Source organism: Canis lupus, chromosome X (genome assembly GCF_003254725.2).
Source record: "Canis lupus dingo isolate Sandy chromosome X, ASM325472v2, whole genome shotgun sequence".
Taxonomy (NCBI): Eukaryota; Metazoa; Chordata; class Mammalia; order Carnivora; family Canidae; genus Canis; species Canis lupus.
The window spans coordinates 80704641-80719590 of NC_064281.1; the positions used below are offsets into that span (position 1 = coordinate 80704641).

At 35.2% G+C, this 14950-nt stretch overlaps 1 protein-coding gene across 3 annotated transcripts in view; it reads left to right on the forward strand.

The window, feature by feature from the left end:
- TBC1D8B (TBC1 domain family member 8B) overlaps positions 1 to 14950 on the forward strand; it is a 68678-nt gene that overhangs the window by 11125 nt on the left and 42603 nt on the right. For all 3 annotated transcript variants that reach the window (XM_049107623.1, XM_025431531.3, XM_025431530.3), the window contains exons 2-5: positions 9620 to 9730; positions 11593 to 11711; positions 12218 to 12443; positions 13115 to 13355. In XM_049107623.1, coding sequence (XP_048963580.1) covers positions 9620 to 9730; positions 11593 to 11711; positions 12218 to 12443; positions 13115 to 13355 — 697 coding nt within the window. The remainder of the gene's footprint in view (positions 1 to 9619; positions 9731 to 11592; positions 11712 to 12217; positions 12444 to 13114; positions 13356 to 14950) is intronic.

Consider the following 14950-nt stretch of genomic DNA (forward strand, 5'->3'; position numbering starts at 1 on the left):
CCCACAGTGAATATCCTTCTCAATAGAGAAAGGGGAAAGACAGTCTCTCCTAAGATCAGGAACACAACAGGGATATCTACTCTCACCACTGCTATTCAACATAGTACTAGAACTCTTTGCCTCAGCAATCAGACAACAAAAAGAAATAAAAGGCATTCAAATTGGCAAAGAAGAAGTCAAACTCTCCCTCTTCACAGATAACATGATGCTGTATATAGAAAACCCAAAAGACTTCACCCCAACATTGCTACAACTGATACAGTAACTCAGCAGTGTGGCAGGATACAAAATCAATGCCCAGAAATCAGTGGCATTTCTATACACTAACAATGAGACTGAAGATAGAGAAATTAAGGAGTCAATCCCATTTACAATTGCACCCAAAAGCATAAGATACTTAGGAATAAACCTAACCAAAGAGGTAAAGGATCTATACCCTAAAAACTATAGAACACTTCTGAAAGAAATTGAGGAAGACACAAAGAGATGGAAAAATATTCCATGCTTATGGATTGGAAGAATTAATATTGTGATAATGTCTATGCTACCCAGGGCAATTTGCTACACATTCAATGCAATCCCTACCAGAATACCATGGACTTTCTCCACAGAGTTAGAACGAATAATCTTAAGATTTGTATGGAATCAGAAAAGACCCTGAATAGCCAGAGGAATATTGAAAAAGAAAACCAATGCCAGGGCATCACAATACCAGATTTCAAGCCGTATTACAAAACTGTGATCATCAGGCAGCCCGGGTGGCTCAGCGGTTTAGCACCGCCTTCAGTCCAGGGCATTATCCTGGAGACCCAGGATTGAGTCCCACGTCAGGCTCCCTGCATGGAGCCTGCTTCTCCCTCTGTCTGTGTCTCTGCCTCTCTCTCTTAATTAAATTATATTTATATAATTAAAAAATATATATAATAAAAATTTAAAATATATATATAATATATATAAAATTAAAAAAATAAAACCAGTAGAAATGTACTTTTAAAAAAACCTGTTATCATCAAGATAGTATGGCACAAAAACAGACACCTAGATCAATGGAACAGAATACAGAACCCAGAAATGGGCCCTCAACTCTATGGTCAACTAATATTCGACAAAGCAGGAAAGACTATCCACTGGAAAAAAGTTTCCTCAATAAATGGTGTTGAGAAAATTGGACAGCCACGTGCAGAAAAATGCAACTAGACCATTCTCTTACACCATACACAAAGATAAACTCAAAATGGTGGGAAGATCTAAATGTGAGACAAGAATCCATCAAAATCCTAGAGGAGAACACAGGCAACACCCATTTTGAACTTGGCCACTGTAACTTCTTGCAAGATACATGTATGAAGGCAAAGGAAACAAAAGCAAAAATGAACTATTGGGGCTTAATCAGGATAAAAAGCTTCTGCACAGCAAAAGAAACAGTGAACAAAACTAAAATACAACCTATAGAATGGGAGAAGATATTTCCAAATGACATATCAGATGAAGGGCTAGTATTTAAGATCTATAAAGAACTTGTTAAACTTAGCACCCAAGAAACAAGAAATCCAGTCATGAAATGGGCAGAAGAAATGTACAGAAATTTCAGTAAAGAAGACATAACACATGGCTAACAAGCACATGAGAAAATGCTCTGCATCACTTGCCATCAGGGAACTACAAATCAAAACCACAATGAGATACCACCTTACAGCAGTGAGAATGGCAAAAATTAACAAGACAGGAAACAACAAATGTTGGAGAGGATGTGGAGAAGGGGGAACCATCTGGCACTGTTGGTGGGAATGCAGACTGGTGCAGCCACTCTGAAAAATTGTGTAGAGGTTCCTCAAAGAGATAAAAATAGAGCTACCCTGTGACTCTGCAATTGCACTGCTGGGTTTTACCCCAAAGATACAGATGCAGTGAAATGCCGGGACTCCTGCACCCCAATGTTCATAGCAACAATATCCACAGTAGCCAATCTGTGGAATGATGTTCTTTGACAGATGAATGGATAAAGAAGATGTGATATATATATATCACATTATATATATATATATATATATATATATATATATATATATATATAATGGAATATTACTCAGCCATCAGAAAGGACAAATACCCACCATTTGCCTTGATGTGGATGAAACTGGAGGGTATTATGCTGAGTGAAGTAAGTCAGTTGGAGAAGGACAATCATCACATGGTTTTACTCATATGGGGAGTATAAGAAATTGTGAAGGAGATTATAAGGGAAAGGAGGGGAACTGAGTGGGAAAAATTAGAGAAGGAGACAAACCATGAGAGACTCCTAACTCTGAGAGGTGGGCAGGGGCTTTGTGGTAAATGGGTGATGGGCACTGAGAAGGGAAGTTGATGGGATATATGTTGGAAAATCGAAGTTCAAGAAAACAAATGAAAAAATAAAAATGTATTTAATTCCAGTATAATTACACAGTGTTATATTAGTTTTAGGTATATAGTATAGTGATTCAACAATTCTGTAGATTAGTCATTTCTCATCACAATAAGTGTACTCTTAATCCCCTTTATTTGTTTCAGACATCCACCAACCTACCTCCCCTCTGGGATTCACTAATTCTGTATATTTAAAGAGTTCGTTTTTTGTTTGTTTATCTCTGTGTTGATTTATTCATTTGTTTCTTACATTCCACATGAGTGAAATTATATGGTATTTGTCTTTATCTGACTGAGTTATTTCACTTAACGTCTTACCCTCTAAGTCTGTCTGTGTTGTTTTGAGTGATAAAGGACAGCTTCATTGGTGGTTTTAAGACGTGAAAGATGATCACTGTCACCACTTTTTCTTGGTAGTAGTGGAAGGATTATTGACTGCTTACCTATAAGACTCAGGAGGTTTTTTAGATACCTGTTGCTAACACTGCTCTCTTCCTTTCCCCTCCCTTGCTTGTTGCTAGGGTGTTTCTTTCCTTAGACCTAGACAAGAAAGCACTACTCAGCTTTACCTTAGGATCATGAATCTTCAATCCTCAAGAGTTAAGTTAAAGTAATAGTAATGATATGTATTGTATACAAAGAGAGTTTTTTTTTGGCTAAGATATTGGAAATTTATAATGTAAGTAGGAAACTAATATTTGCTATTGAGTTGATTTCATTTTCATGAAAAAAAAAGTCTAAAAAGTGATGACATTGACCAACTTTTATTTTTCAGAACCTCCTGCAAGGCTGACCTTTCTCATTCAAAGAAATCTTTAAAAGTAACTTTTTACTTGATTTTGTATGGATCAAAATGTTTTAGGGAGGGAACAGAGCACAGTATAATTTGCCCTCCCCAGGGGTTCCTCTATGGAATTCTTTTTTTAATAAGTCAACTGCAAGCGAACATCCACAAATATATAAGTACACCATTGAATTCATTGATTCCACTCATTAACCGTACTACCTTTGTCTTCTGTGATTCTTTAATATTTTTATGTTTCTATTCAGCTGTAATTGTTTTATAAAGGTTTTGTTTCCTCGTCTGTAAAATGGGAACAAAACCTATCTTCCTTGCCTCATGGCATTGTTCTGAGATTCAAATGAGTTTTGAGCAACTTTATAAACATCTGATACTCATTTATCTATTAACAGAGTACCATTTTCTATTTTTTTCAGAGTACCATTTTCTATAGAGCCAAAGGAACATGAATATTCATACCATTTTCCCTAGTAATTGCATTTCCCATGTTATATATAGAAAGTTATTTGAAATAGTAATATTGAATATGTCCAATCTGCAGTGATTCCCCTACAAAAGTAAAACTGATAGTTATTCAATGACTTTGGTATGATAGTGATTATGCATTTAAGATTTATAACCGGGGGATCCCTGGGTGGCTCAGCGGTTTAGCGCCTGCCTTTGGCCCAGGGCGCCATCCTGTAGTCCCCAGGATCGAGTCCCGCGTTGGGCTCCGGCATGGAGCCTGCCTCTCCCTCTGCCTGTGACTCTGCCTCTCTCTCTCTCTCTCTCTATCATAAGTAAATAAAATCTTAAAAAAAAGATTTATAACCAAAATGATATATAAGTATTAGAATATAATATCACAGCAGTATTTCATTTTGATCTGAGTGCCCAAAACCTGGAAGTTCTCCAAATGCACTTCTACAGATAAAAGCATCACTTGTCTTACTGAATGGTATTGAAGAATATATATAACTTGAGTCACATTATTTATATTTTTCAAAACATGATACTTGATGTAGAAATGATTCAGCTGATGAAAACTCTTGCTTCTCCTGGATAGTTGCAGTTGTGGAAGGACTATGGATGTAAGGTAAGGAAAAAATTAATAAAAGAAATGACACCATAATGGTTACCTTACCCTGTTGGAGTACAGCTATGACTTGGATTTTATATTACCTTTACGTTAGAAAATCTGCACAGTCTTCCACCTTTTGCTCCTGTTATATAAGTACAAAGATAAGAGTAAATCCTGTATGTGGTTGAAGAGGATAACATTCATTTAACACATACTTAACCAAGTGCTTTTTAAAAACCACTCTTTTAGGTACTGGAGATAATAGCAAGTGAGCAAAACAAAATCCTTATTCTCATGGGGCTAACATTTTAGTTGAGAGAGGCAAATAAATACGTAATACATGGCTATATGAAGGAAAATAAAGTAAGATGTAATTATAGAGAGGGGAAGAGGTTGGTGTTTTAGATAAATTTGGTCTGGGAAGGCTACTTTAAGGTTACCTATGAGCAGAGACCAGACGGACTAGAGGATATGAAGCTAAGCAGGTATTTGGAGGCAGAGTGAATATTTATAATTCTTTCTAGGAATTTTGTTATGAAGAGAAACAGAGAAATGGGGTGGTAATTAGTTACTGTCCTGGGTGTTGGGTATACAGTAGTGAATAAAACAGGAATAGATCCTACCCCCCCCCAGAGTTCATAATCTAGTGGGACAGACAGATAATAAACAAGTAAGCAAGCAATTATATAATTACTGGGGTAGTCAGTAATAATAATATCAGCCTGATTTGAGTAACTTACAGTCATGAATGAGGAGTATTTGAAGCCCCCAAAACAATTTTCCAAGGCCAGCTCTGGTGTAAAGTATGCTTATCAGATGTCCTGTTAAATGATACAAAGATTCTTAAAAGCAGTGATTAATAACAAGAGGTGGTATTCTGGTGGCAGAATTCCAGCGTGACATCTGAGAAGCATCTTGTCAAAAAGCAGTTTTATTTTCTTTAATTAAATCAGCCAAATATGAGAACTAATAATATCTGGGATGTGATTTGGTAGAGATAAATGAGGAGGACATTCTAAGCAGGACAAATAATGTGATAGAGCAAAAGCAAAAGATGGCAGTCATTGGGGACACAGCAAGTGTTACAGATTCATTTATTTGTGGTTAGAAAATATGAGACTCAAGGTATAATACCCTTAGCAACTAGAAAAGGTTGTTAAAAAGGAATGCCCTAATCTGTAGAATAGAAAAACCTGAGATAGAGAATTAAAGAGACTTGAGAGTTAAACCTTTGTTGTTTTCTGTCTCCACTGTTATTTTTTTTAATTTTTTATTTATTTATGATAGTCACAGAGAGAGAGAGAGAGAGAGAGAGAGAGGCAGAGACACAGGCAGAGGGAGAAGCAGGCTCCATGCACCGGGAGCCCGATGTGGGATTCGATCCCGGGTCTCCAGGATCGCGCCCTGGGCCAAAGGCAGGCGCCAAACCGCTGCGCCACCCAGGGATCCCTCCACTGTTCTTTTAACTACAGTCTAGATGGTCTTGGTTTTTTTTTCCTGCCTTAATCCAATATAAAGAAGTGAAGTTTTATTTTATTTTATTTTTTTAAAAAATATTTTATTTATTCATGAGAGACAGAGAGAGAGAGAGAGAGAGAGAGGCAGAGACACAGGCAGAGGGAGAAGCAGGCTTCATGCAGGGAGCCGGAAATGGGACTTGATCTTGATCCCAGGTCTCCAGGATCACGCCCTGGGCTGAAGGCGGCTCTAAACCACTGAGCCACCCGGGCTTCCCTATTTTATTTTTTTTAACATTTTATTTATTTATTCATGAGAGACACACAGAGAGAGAGAGGCAGAGGCAGAGGGAGAAGCAGGGTCCATGTAGGGAGGCCGATGTGGACTCACTGGGACTCCAGGATCACGCCCTAGGCGGAAGGCAGGCGCTAAACCACTGAGTCCCTCGGGCATCCCAGAAGTGAAGTTTTAAAACAAGAGATGATCACATTTGTTGATTTTTAAAATTTTTTTAAAAATATTTTATTTATTCATGAGAGACACAGAGAGAAAGAGGCAGAGACATAAGCAGAGGGAAAAGCAGGCTCCATGCAGGAAGCCCGATGTGGGACTCGATCCCTGGTCTCCAGGATCATGCCCTGGGCTGAAGGCGGTGATAAACCGTTGAGCCACCCAGGCTACCCTGAACTTCAGTTTTTAAATCGTGTGTTCTGTCATATAGCTGACAGTGTCTGCTCTCTTCCCAATTTACTGTAGCTCTAGAAATTCCCATGTGTAAGAATGTTTGATGACCTTGGATGTTCAGGCTATCAGATAATAAACCTCTGTGTATACATAGAAAAGCAACCCAAAGTTATCTACTTGTTTTCTTGTACTTTTACAACCCAGATGTTGGCATATTAATTCCTGATTGACTTGCAAGGACTCAATGATGATTATAGCTTAAAGAGCTTCAAGAGTTCCCCAAGTGACTGGAAATGTATTCTAGTGCTAGCTTCCAGATTATTTGTTGTAGTTTTATACTAACTGACTGATTTAATGTACTTACGAAAACTGAGCTATTTCCTTTGTACGTAGTATAAGACACTTATAATCTTGTGGACATTTCTACTGCTGCTGTTGCTGCTACCAAAAAAAAAAAAATGACCTTTCTTACCAGTGACTTTGACTGCTTTGTCCCCAGTCTCACAACTTTCTATCAAGGGACTAATGATTATTATGTTACTCAGGAATGATTACCTGTGGTCTCCCCTTTCTTTTCTGCCTCCTCACACATCCACATTCCCACCATGATTTTTCAGCTGAGCAAGACTTTTTTCTTTTTTTTTTTTCATTTTGTTCTTTCTCCTGTTCTAATACTACTTTTTCTAGTATATGTAAATAAGGAAGTAAAATTTGAGCTAGTTTTATTTAAAATGTAATAAAGGTAAAATAAATGATTTTCCCTACAGATTTGAAAATAATTGTTTGAAAATTTTAGAATTTAAATTCTTGGAAGGCAAATCTAGCAGTTAGAACTGTTTCATAAATGTTTTTATTTAAAGTTATAATTCCTTTATTTTGACAATTTTGTCTAGATGTCATATGATATTTATATACACAGACATTCATACACATGATTTTTTGTTTTTCAACCTGAAGAGAGTTACCTCTTTTGGTTCTTTTACTTCTACTCTTTTATCTTTCTTCTGAATAGTTTCACTTCCTGGTCTTCAAACTGAGAACATTATCCTTGTTTCCATTTCCTGAATAATTTCAACCACATTGCATTGAAGAGGCTATCTGCATTGTTTAGCTCCTACTTTTCTTTCTTTATCCTTGAACTCTTAGCCAAATCTAATTTCTCACAGTCTTTTTTTTTTCATGCTAAAAGTGATAGAATTATTTTTTTCTTTATCTCCAGATCCTTCAGGAATTTTGTCATTATTAGTTGAAATATTATCACTTCATCTGTCTCTCCTCATTCCCATTCTCTTCCCCAACGCCTCCTCTTTCATAATATTTGTCTAGATTTTCTTATTTCTATTTCTTAAATTCTTCCATTCTTACCAGAACTTTTTTCATATCAGATGACTTTTTTCTCTGTAATCTGTACCTGTTGCCATTTCCAAAATCTTTCTTGATACTTTATCCCAACTATGGAAACCCTCTGTCAGATTGTTAATTAATGTTAATGTGCATTTGTGACCCCTATTTTTACTTTTTATTGATTCTTACATTGACTCTCTTACCCTCTCAGCCAAACAAAATTTCTCTTTATATCTTTATTCTACCCCCTTACTTTCTAATTTACCTCCCTTGATGCTCATAACTACCTACCACAAATTTGCTAATCTACCTATATTCTCTTTCAAAGCTTGCTTGTAATCTTAACTCCTTTTAAGTAGGGAAAGAAGCCTATTTTGTAATCGATTTAAATATTTTCTCAGAAATCTGTATGCTAAAGAGAAATGCCTCATAAAACAACACCAACACTCAACCTATCAAAGCTTCCAGAAAAGGAAGGTAGTTTTATATATTTCAGTCATCCCATTGAAATTTTGCTCCTGTTGTACCCAGCAATATGTTGAAAGTTAGGGGTGATACAAACCCAGGAGTAGAGAACATGAATTGTTCTCAGAGAACCAATAATTTAGGTAAGGAGACTAGATTCATATACATGAAGCATTTAGAAAGTAGCTATAACTAGCCTAAAAAAATAAAAAAATAATAAAATGGATAACTAGCCTAATAATCAAAATGCTAGGTTGTATTGCATAGACTGTAAGTGTTTCAAGTAATCAGGGAAAAGAGAAGGCACTATTGCTTGACGTTGCCGGTAAAGGTTCTATATGGGAAGTGGGTCTTAAAGAAAATGTAGAATTTAGATTAGCTGGACTGAGCTGGGAGCCTTGCATTAGCATATACAGGTAAAAAAAAGGAATTGCTTAGCAAAGACTCTAACAGAGAATAATTGTGGGGTTTTTTTTAAAGATTTTATTCATTTATTCATGAGAGACACACAGAGAGAGAGGCAGAGACATAGGCAAAGAGAGAAGCAGACTCCCTGTGGGGAGTCTGATGGTGGACCTCTATCCCAAGGCCCTGGGATCATGACCTGAGCCAAAGGCAGGTGCTCAACCACTGAGCCACCCAGGTGCCCCCGAGAAAGTAATTGATTGTAAAGCAGCAAACTTTGTTCTAGGAAGGAGTAGGAAATATAATCAGATAATTACATTGGAACTAATTGATCGAAAGCCTTGAATTCTAAATTGAGGCATTAAGAATTGTTAAAAAGAAAATCCCCTTCCTATACATTTTTGTTAATCAGGGTTTTATCTTATTTAAATATCCAAGATTTTCTTATATAATAATAGCATTCGTTAACATTGAGTGTTACACTACGTGCTAAGCATTGTTCTAATATTTGTGTGTAAGCATAGCTCATTTTGTCTTTACAACAACCCTTTGTGGTAGGTTCTATTTTAACCTTATTGTACAAATGAGGATGAAAAAAAAAAAGGTAAATACAACTGGTTCAGTTTGGCACAAGTGACAGAATCAGTATTCAAACTCAGGAAATCTCTGGTACCAGAATCTACATTCTTAGTGCTATATGTACAACCTTAGTAAAGGATATATATAAGTGCTGTAAATATATAGTGAGATTCAGACGATTGAACCTGACTTATTTTTTTTATTGAAAGATAATATTCTCAAGCACTACTCACAATGGATCACAGTAATCCTTTCATCCTGAATAGATTTTTTGCTTAAGAAAATCTTTATAAGGAAACTTTGGGCTGGAAATTTTAAAAAAGATTAATCCATTGTTTTTTTTTTTTTTCAGATGAAATGATACTGGTTTTATGTTTTGTAAAATCTTTATTTCACCGGTCTCTTTATTACAATAGGGCTTCTGGTTGGGACTCTTGATTCAGTCTTAGACTCTACTGCTAAAGTTGCTCCATTTCGCATCCTACACCAGACACCAGATTCTCAAGTTTACCTGTCAATTGCATGTGGTGAGTATGATTTTTAATCATAAAAATAAAAAATAATAATCAAAAATAAAAAATAAAACGTATAATCAAACAAATAAAGATACTAAGAAATTGAATTTTTTTAAAGATTTTATTTATTTATTCATGACATACACAGAGAGAGAGAGAGAGGCAGAAACACAGGCAGAGGGAGAAGCTGGCTCCATGCAGGGAGCCTGACATGGGACTCAATCCCAGGTCTCCAGGATCACACCCTGGGCTGAAGGTGGCGCTAAACCACTGGGCCACGGGGGCTGCCCAAGAAATTGAATATTTACATTTATTCTCCTCAGTTTTGATTTAGAAAAGAGTTAAACATGTAACTCTACATTGAGAGACAAGATAATCTAATTGTTTAGATAAGAAGGATTACAGATTATTACAGTTTTTAAAAAAAAATCCATTAGTGTGAGGGATGTAAAGCATGTGTTCCAGCAAATTTTGAGCAAATTTTGGTCAGCACTACTGCTATATGATTCCTTTCTTCAGCTTACCCAACTGCTGAGAAGATGAGAACCTCCTCATGAGATACTTCATTTCATCTGTAATAACTCAGGAGAATTAAGCCCAAAACTAAAGATTGTCCCCCAAGAAAGTAGAAGCCTAAAAATTTGAAACATTTTTAGTTACACACCTACTTTCTCACAAAAGGCATTATATCCTAAGAAGAGATGTTTTACTGGTAATGCTATGTATTCATTCATGCTGAGATAGTTGAGATGCTTTCACATAAATATACCTTGTACATAGAAAATGAATTAGGATATCCTTTCTAATAAAACAACTCAAAATTTAAAAAAAATGACAGTTTACTTCTTTTATGATGCCATTATAATGTTGGTCTAAATTAAAATCCCAAATTTCTGACCTTTTTAATGTTGAAAGACTTCCTTTTTCTCGTTCTTTCATCTCCCCCTCTCTTCCCAAGTAGATACACTTAAAAAAAAACCCATGTAAATTCCTGGATAGTTTATATGTGTGAACATACAGCATACCATGAACTTTTAAAGATATGTGGCTTGTCTTTTGCATTTCCCTATATATTTTCTTTAGTGTTGCTGGTGTTTTCTGTTGGCTCTCTTAAATTGAATGTCATTTAAACTAAATAAGGAAGACATTACACCTGCTGACATTTTGAGACATTTGTAACCTCAACTCTAAATCTGGTTGGTAGAAGTTAGGTAGGGAAAAATGTCCATTCCACTTTAAAGAGGGAGGATTATTGTGTTACTTATTCCCCCAAATTAACATGATGTAGAGCTATAATAATTACCTACTAATAAAACTTCCTTATACCTAAAGGACCAAAATAAAGGCTTAAAATTTTCCCATGGCTTTTATTTGTGATTAATTAAAGTTATTATACTTGGTATTGTGACTTCAGTAACATGTTGACGTTGACATAGTATTGTCATGTGCATGTTGTTTGCAGTGACATAGATTACAGGGATAGTATTGACTGTATTATTTGAAGACCATGGATTAAATTCTATATTTATGTCCTGGCACTCTGTATATTCTCTTTAAAAATATTGGTTGCTGTAGGCACCAGTTACTGGCGTCTTGTTTTCAGAATTTTGTATCTTTTCTCATGAGTTGTATTTATTTTTTCTCCTTTCATTAAATATTTTAGTCTCTCATTTGAGGTGAAAAATAGTATTTGTCTCCATATATAGAGATTGAAATAGAGAATAAATGTAATTAATATCTTTATTCCTTTATGATCATTTCTGAAAATGAGCAAATATAATTTTATTTCTTTTTGAACTAAGCTTGTAAATATCAAGAGCAGTTTTGTTGTGGACTTTCCCTTGAATCTTTTATTCTTTTTCATTTTCAATTAGGAGCCAACAGAGAAGAAATTACCAAACATTGGGATTGGTTGGAACAAAATATCATGAAGACCTTATCTGTGTTTGATTCAAATGAAGATATTACTCATTTTGTACAAGGAAAAATAAGAGTAAGTGATGGGGATGTATTTTGTAGCTGGGATATTAAAATCTTTGACCATCTTATTTTAGGATCACAAGCCATGTGGGAAGGTCATTGTTTTCCTGACACCTTTCAATATTGGCATAAGTACACATATAAATGTCAGAATCAGTGCTAAAGAAAACTATAAAGTCAATGATTAGTTTCTGGTCCCCTTATAAGTGCTCTTAGGGATATTTTCATTTTAGTATTTCTTAAGCTTAGAATTTGGATGAATCCTTTGCTCAACCAAAAAAATATTTAGCACCTGTATTTGTGTTAGCTCCTTGTGAGGCATTAGAAAAAGCCTAATTACAAAATTAAAGAAAATTTGCTCACCTCTGTCCTAAGAGAAGCACTAATGTACACGCATATATAGGTATATGTACCTGTGTAGATATATACGATTGTATTCAGTGAACTGTTTAAATATATAAAATGTATTTTTATTGGTAGGAAGTAATTAGTTTTTAAAAAATATTTTGTCTCCTTTAGGGTTTGATTGCTGAAGAGGGAAGACATTCTTTTGCAAAAGAAGATGATCCTGAGAAATTTCGGGAAGCACTTTTGAAATTTGGAAAATGTTTTGGTTTACCAGAGCAGGAGAAGTTAGTGACCTATTACTCATGCAGTTACTGGAAAGGACGGGTTCCTTGTCAGGGTTGGCTCTATCTTAGCACCAATTTTCTGAGCTTCTATTCTTTTTTGTTGGGATCAGAAAGTAAGTGGCTTTTGTTGCTTACCATGATTTTGAACATGCCGACTGACCTATCAACTCTGTGGTGTTGTTAGGTTGTATATAAAGCAATAGGATTGATATTAAGAGTAATTAAACTATACATTAAAAAGTTCACTTCATCTAGAAAAAGAATCCTTAACATAGGAGCCATTGAAAGTATATACAGAATGCCTTGCATATTGTGGAAAGTGAATGAATATTAAATGATGGTGACCTGGCATATAACTCCTTTTTTTGTGTTGTTCTAAACTATTGACTTTCTACAATTCATGTTTTAATCTTTGTTTTAGAGATACAATATAAACATAGTAGCCCTAATACCTAATGGCCCAAAGTTATAAAGAAGAATCAAACAGTAATGTTCATAACACGCATACAGCTTTTATATCATTGATTATGCAACTCTGTAAAGTAGCATATTTAAATATAAAATCTGAATATTTTTTAAAAATTCTTTAAAATTATATCTGTTCTTAGAATCACCTATTGTATGTTCATGGTCACGCTTCAAAACTTTAACTGATCTTGAAGTCTAAAATGTTTTAGTTCATACCATTTTGGAGTGGTTAGCTATTATTTCAAAAGACCTGATTGATAAATATTAATCAGTATTGAGAAATTTAATCATATCTGCTTGTAATTCTTATTTGCAGTAAAACTCATTATCTCCTGGGATGCAGTCTCAAAACTTGAAAAGACTTCAAATGTTTTACTAACAGAAAGTATTCATGTGTGTTCCCAAGGGGAGAATCACTACTTTTCAATGTTTTTGCATATTAATGAAACATATCTTCTTATGGAACAGCTGGCAAACTATGCCATAAAGAGACTTTTTGATAAGGAAACATTTGCTAATGACCCAATCCTTGATGATCCTCTACAAATCACCAAGAGGTATTCAGAGCTTAATACTTTTTTTTTTTTTTTTTTTTTTTTTTTTTTCAGAGCTTAATACTTTTTAAAGTATTGTTTTACCAAAGAATGATAACATTGATTATCATTAAAAATTAACTGTTCTATGTTGTATGATAATTTTTCTTTGGAATTAATCATTGATGTGTGGGGTATTTTTGTTTATTTGTATGCATTTCACAAAGGTATCCCTTCCATTAATTTTAATCCTAAGAAGTAATAGAAGTTAGGTTTGAAAATTATTTATTGAGATCTCAGTAGGATTTGCCCTGGAGTGCTTTTAGAAATTTAGAGATTTTTATATGCATGGTTAGTCTAAATTTCTCTGTGAGTAGTCTAGATAATTTCAGGTATGATAGCATAAAATTATTGTTTATTTTTAAACATTTATAGACAACATAATTTTTTAAAAGATTTTATTTATGTATTTAAGTGGGGATGTAGAGGGGCAGGGAGAGGGACAAGCAGGCTCCATACTGAGCATGGAGCCCGACTCAGGGCTTGAATTTACAACCCTGTGATTATGACCTGAGCTAAAATCAGGCGTCAGCCACTTAATTGACTGAGCCACCCAGGCACCATGAGAAGTATCTCTGATAGCTGTTTGCCACTATATTTGTTTTGCTGAAACTGACCAGAGCCCTTTCATACTGCTCAACACTCAGAACAATTGACTGAAATGAGCATGCCAAAAGAGAGGGAGAGAAGAGAGGATCTAGAAACAGCTAGTGCATGTGTCTTCTGGCAAGGAGCATGAGGGTATAGACTGTATGGGAAACTGAGATTGCAGTCCTATGGGTAGACCAGAACAAGTGACCTAGAGGGTTGTGTGATTACTACATAGCCCTAACTGGGTATGGTTGTTCTACTTGCCTATTTCTATTTCTAAAATTTATACATAAAGATTTCTTTTTGAGTGAGTTGGCCTGCTTTTCAGGAAAATAGATCAGCAAGGTGAATTTTTTAGAGGTCTAGGGGTGCATGATTTACAGATAGAACTCTATAAAGATTAGGTACTCATTTATTTACATTATATATAGTTGAGCATTTGTTTTGGTAAGTTTTTCCTTGGTTGGCCACCATAAACATAAATGTTTTAGCCATTTTATTTCTCTTAGAATATCCTCTGAAAGGCCATCTATCAGTGAGTTATTCATTACCAAGTCTGTATTTAAATGATACAGGAAATCCATTTTTGTCTCTGTGCATTTTTAAGAGAGCCTATTGAATCATATATATATGATTTTATTTTATTTATTTATTCATGAGAGACACAGAGAGAGAGAGAGAGAGGCAGAGACATAGGCAGAGGGAGAAGGAGAAGCAGGCTCCATGCAGGAAGCCCGATGTGGGACTCCATCCCAGGACTCTGGAATCACACCCTGAGCCAAAGGCAGATGCTTAACTGCTGAGCCACCAGGCATCCCGAAAACCATATACATCTAAATCTTTTTTTTTCTAGTAAGTTGAAAAGAACAATAGCTTATTTAGACTCAGTCTCCAAATGACTTTTTTCTAAAACTGAATCTTTTTTGCTTCAGCTTATTGTTTTTACCAATATGTATCACTTCTATAAT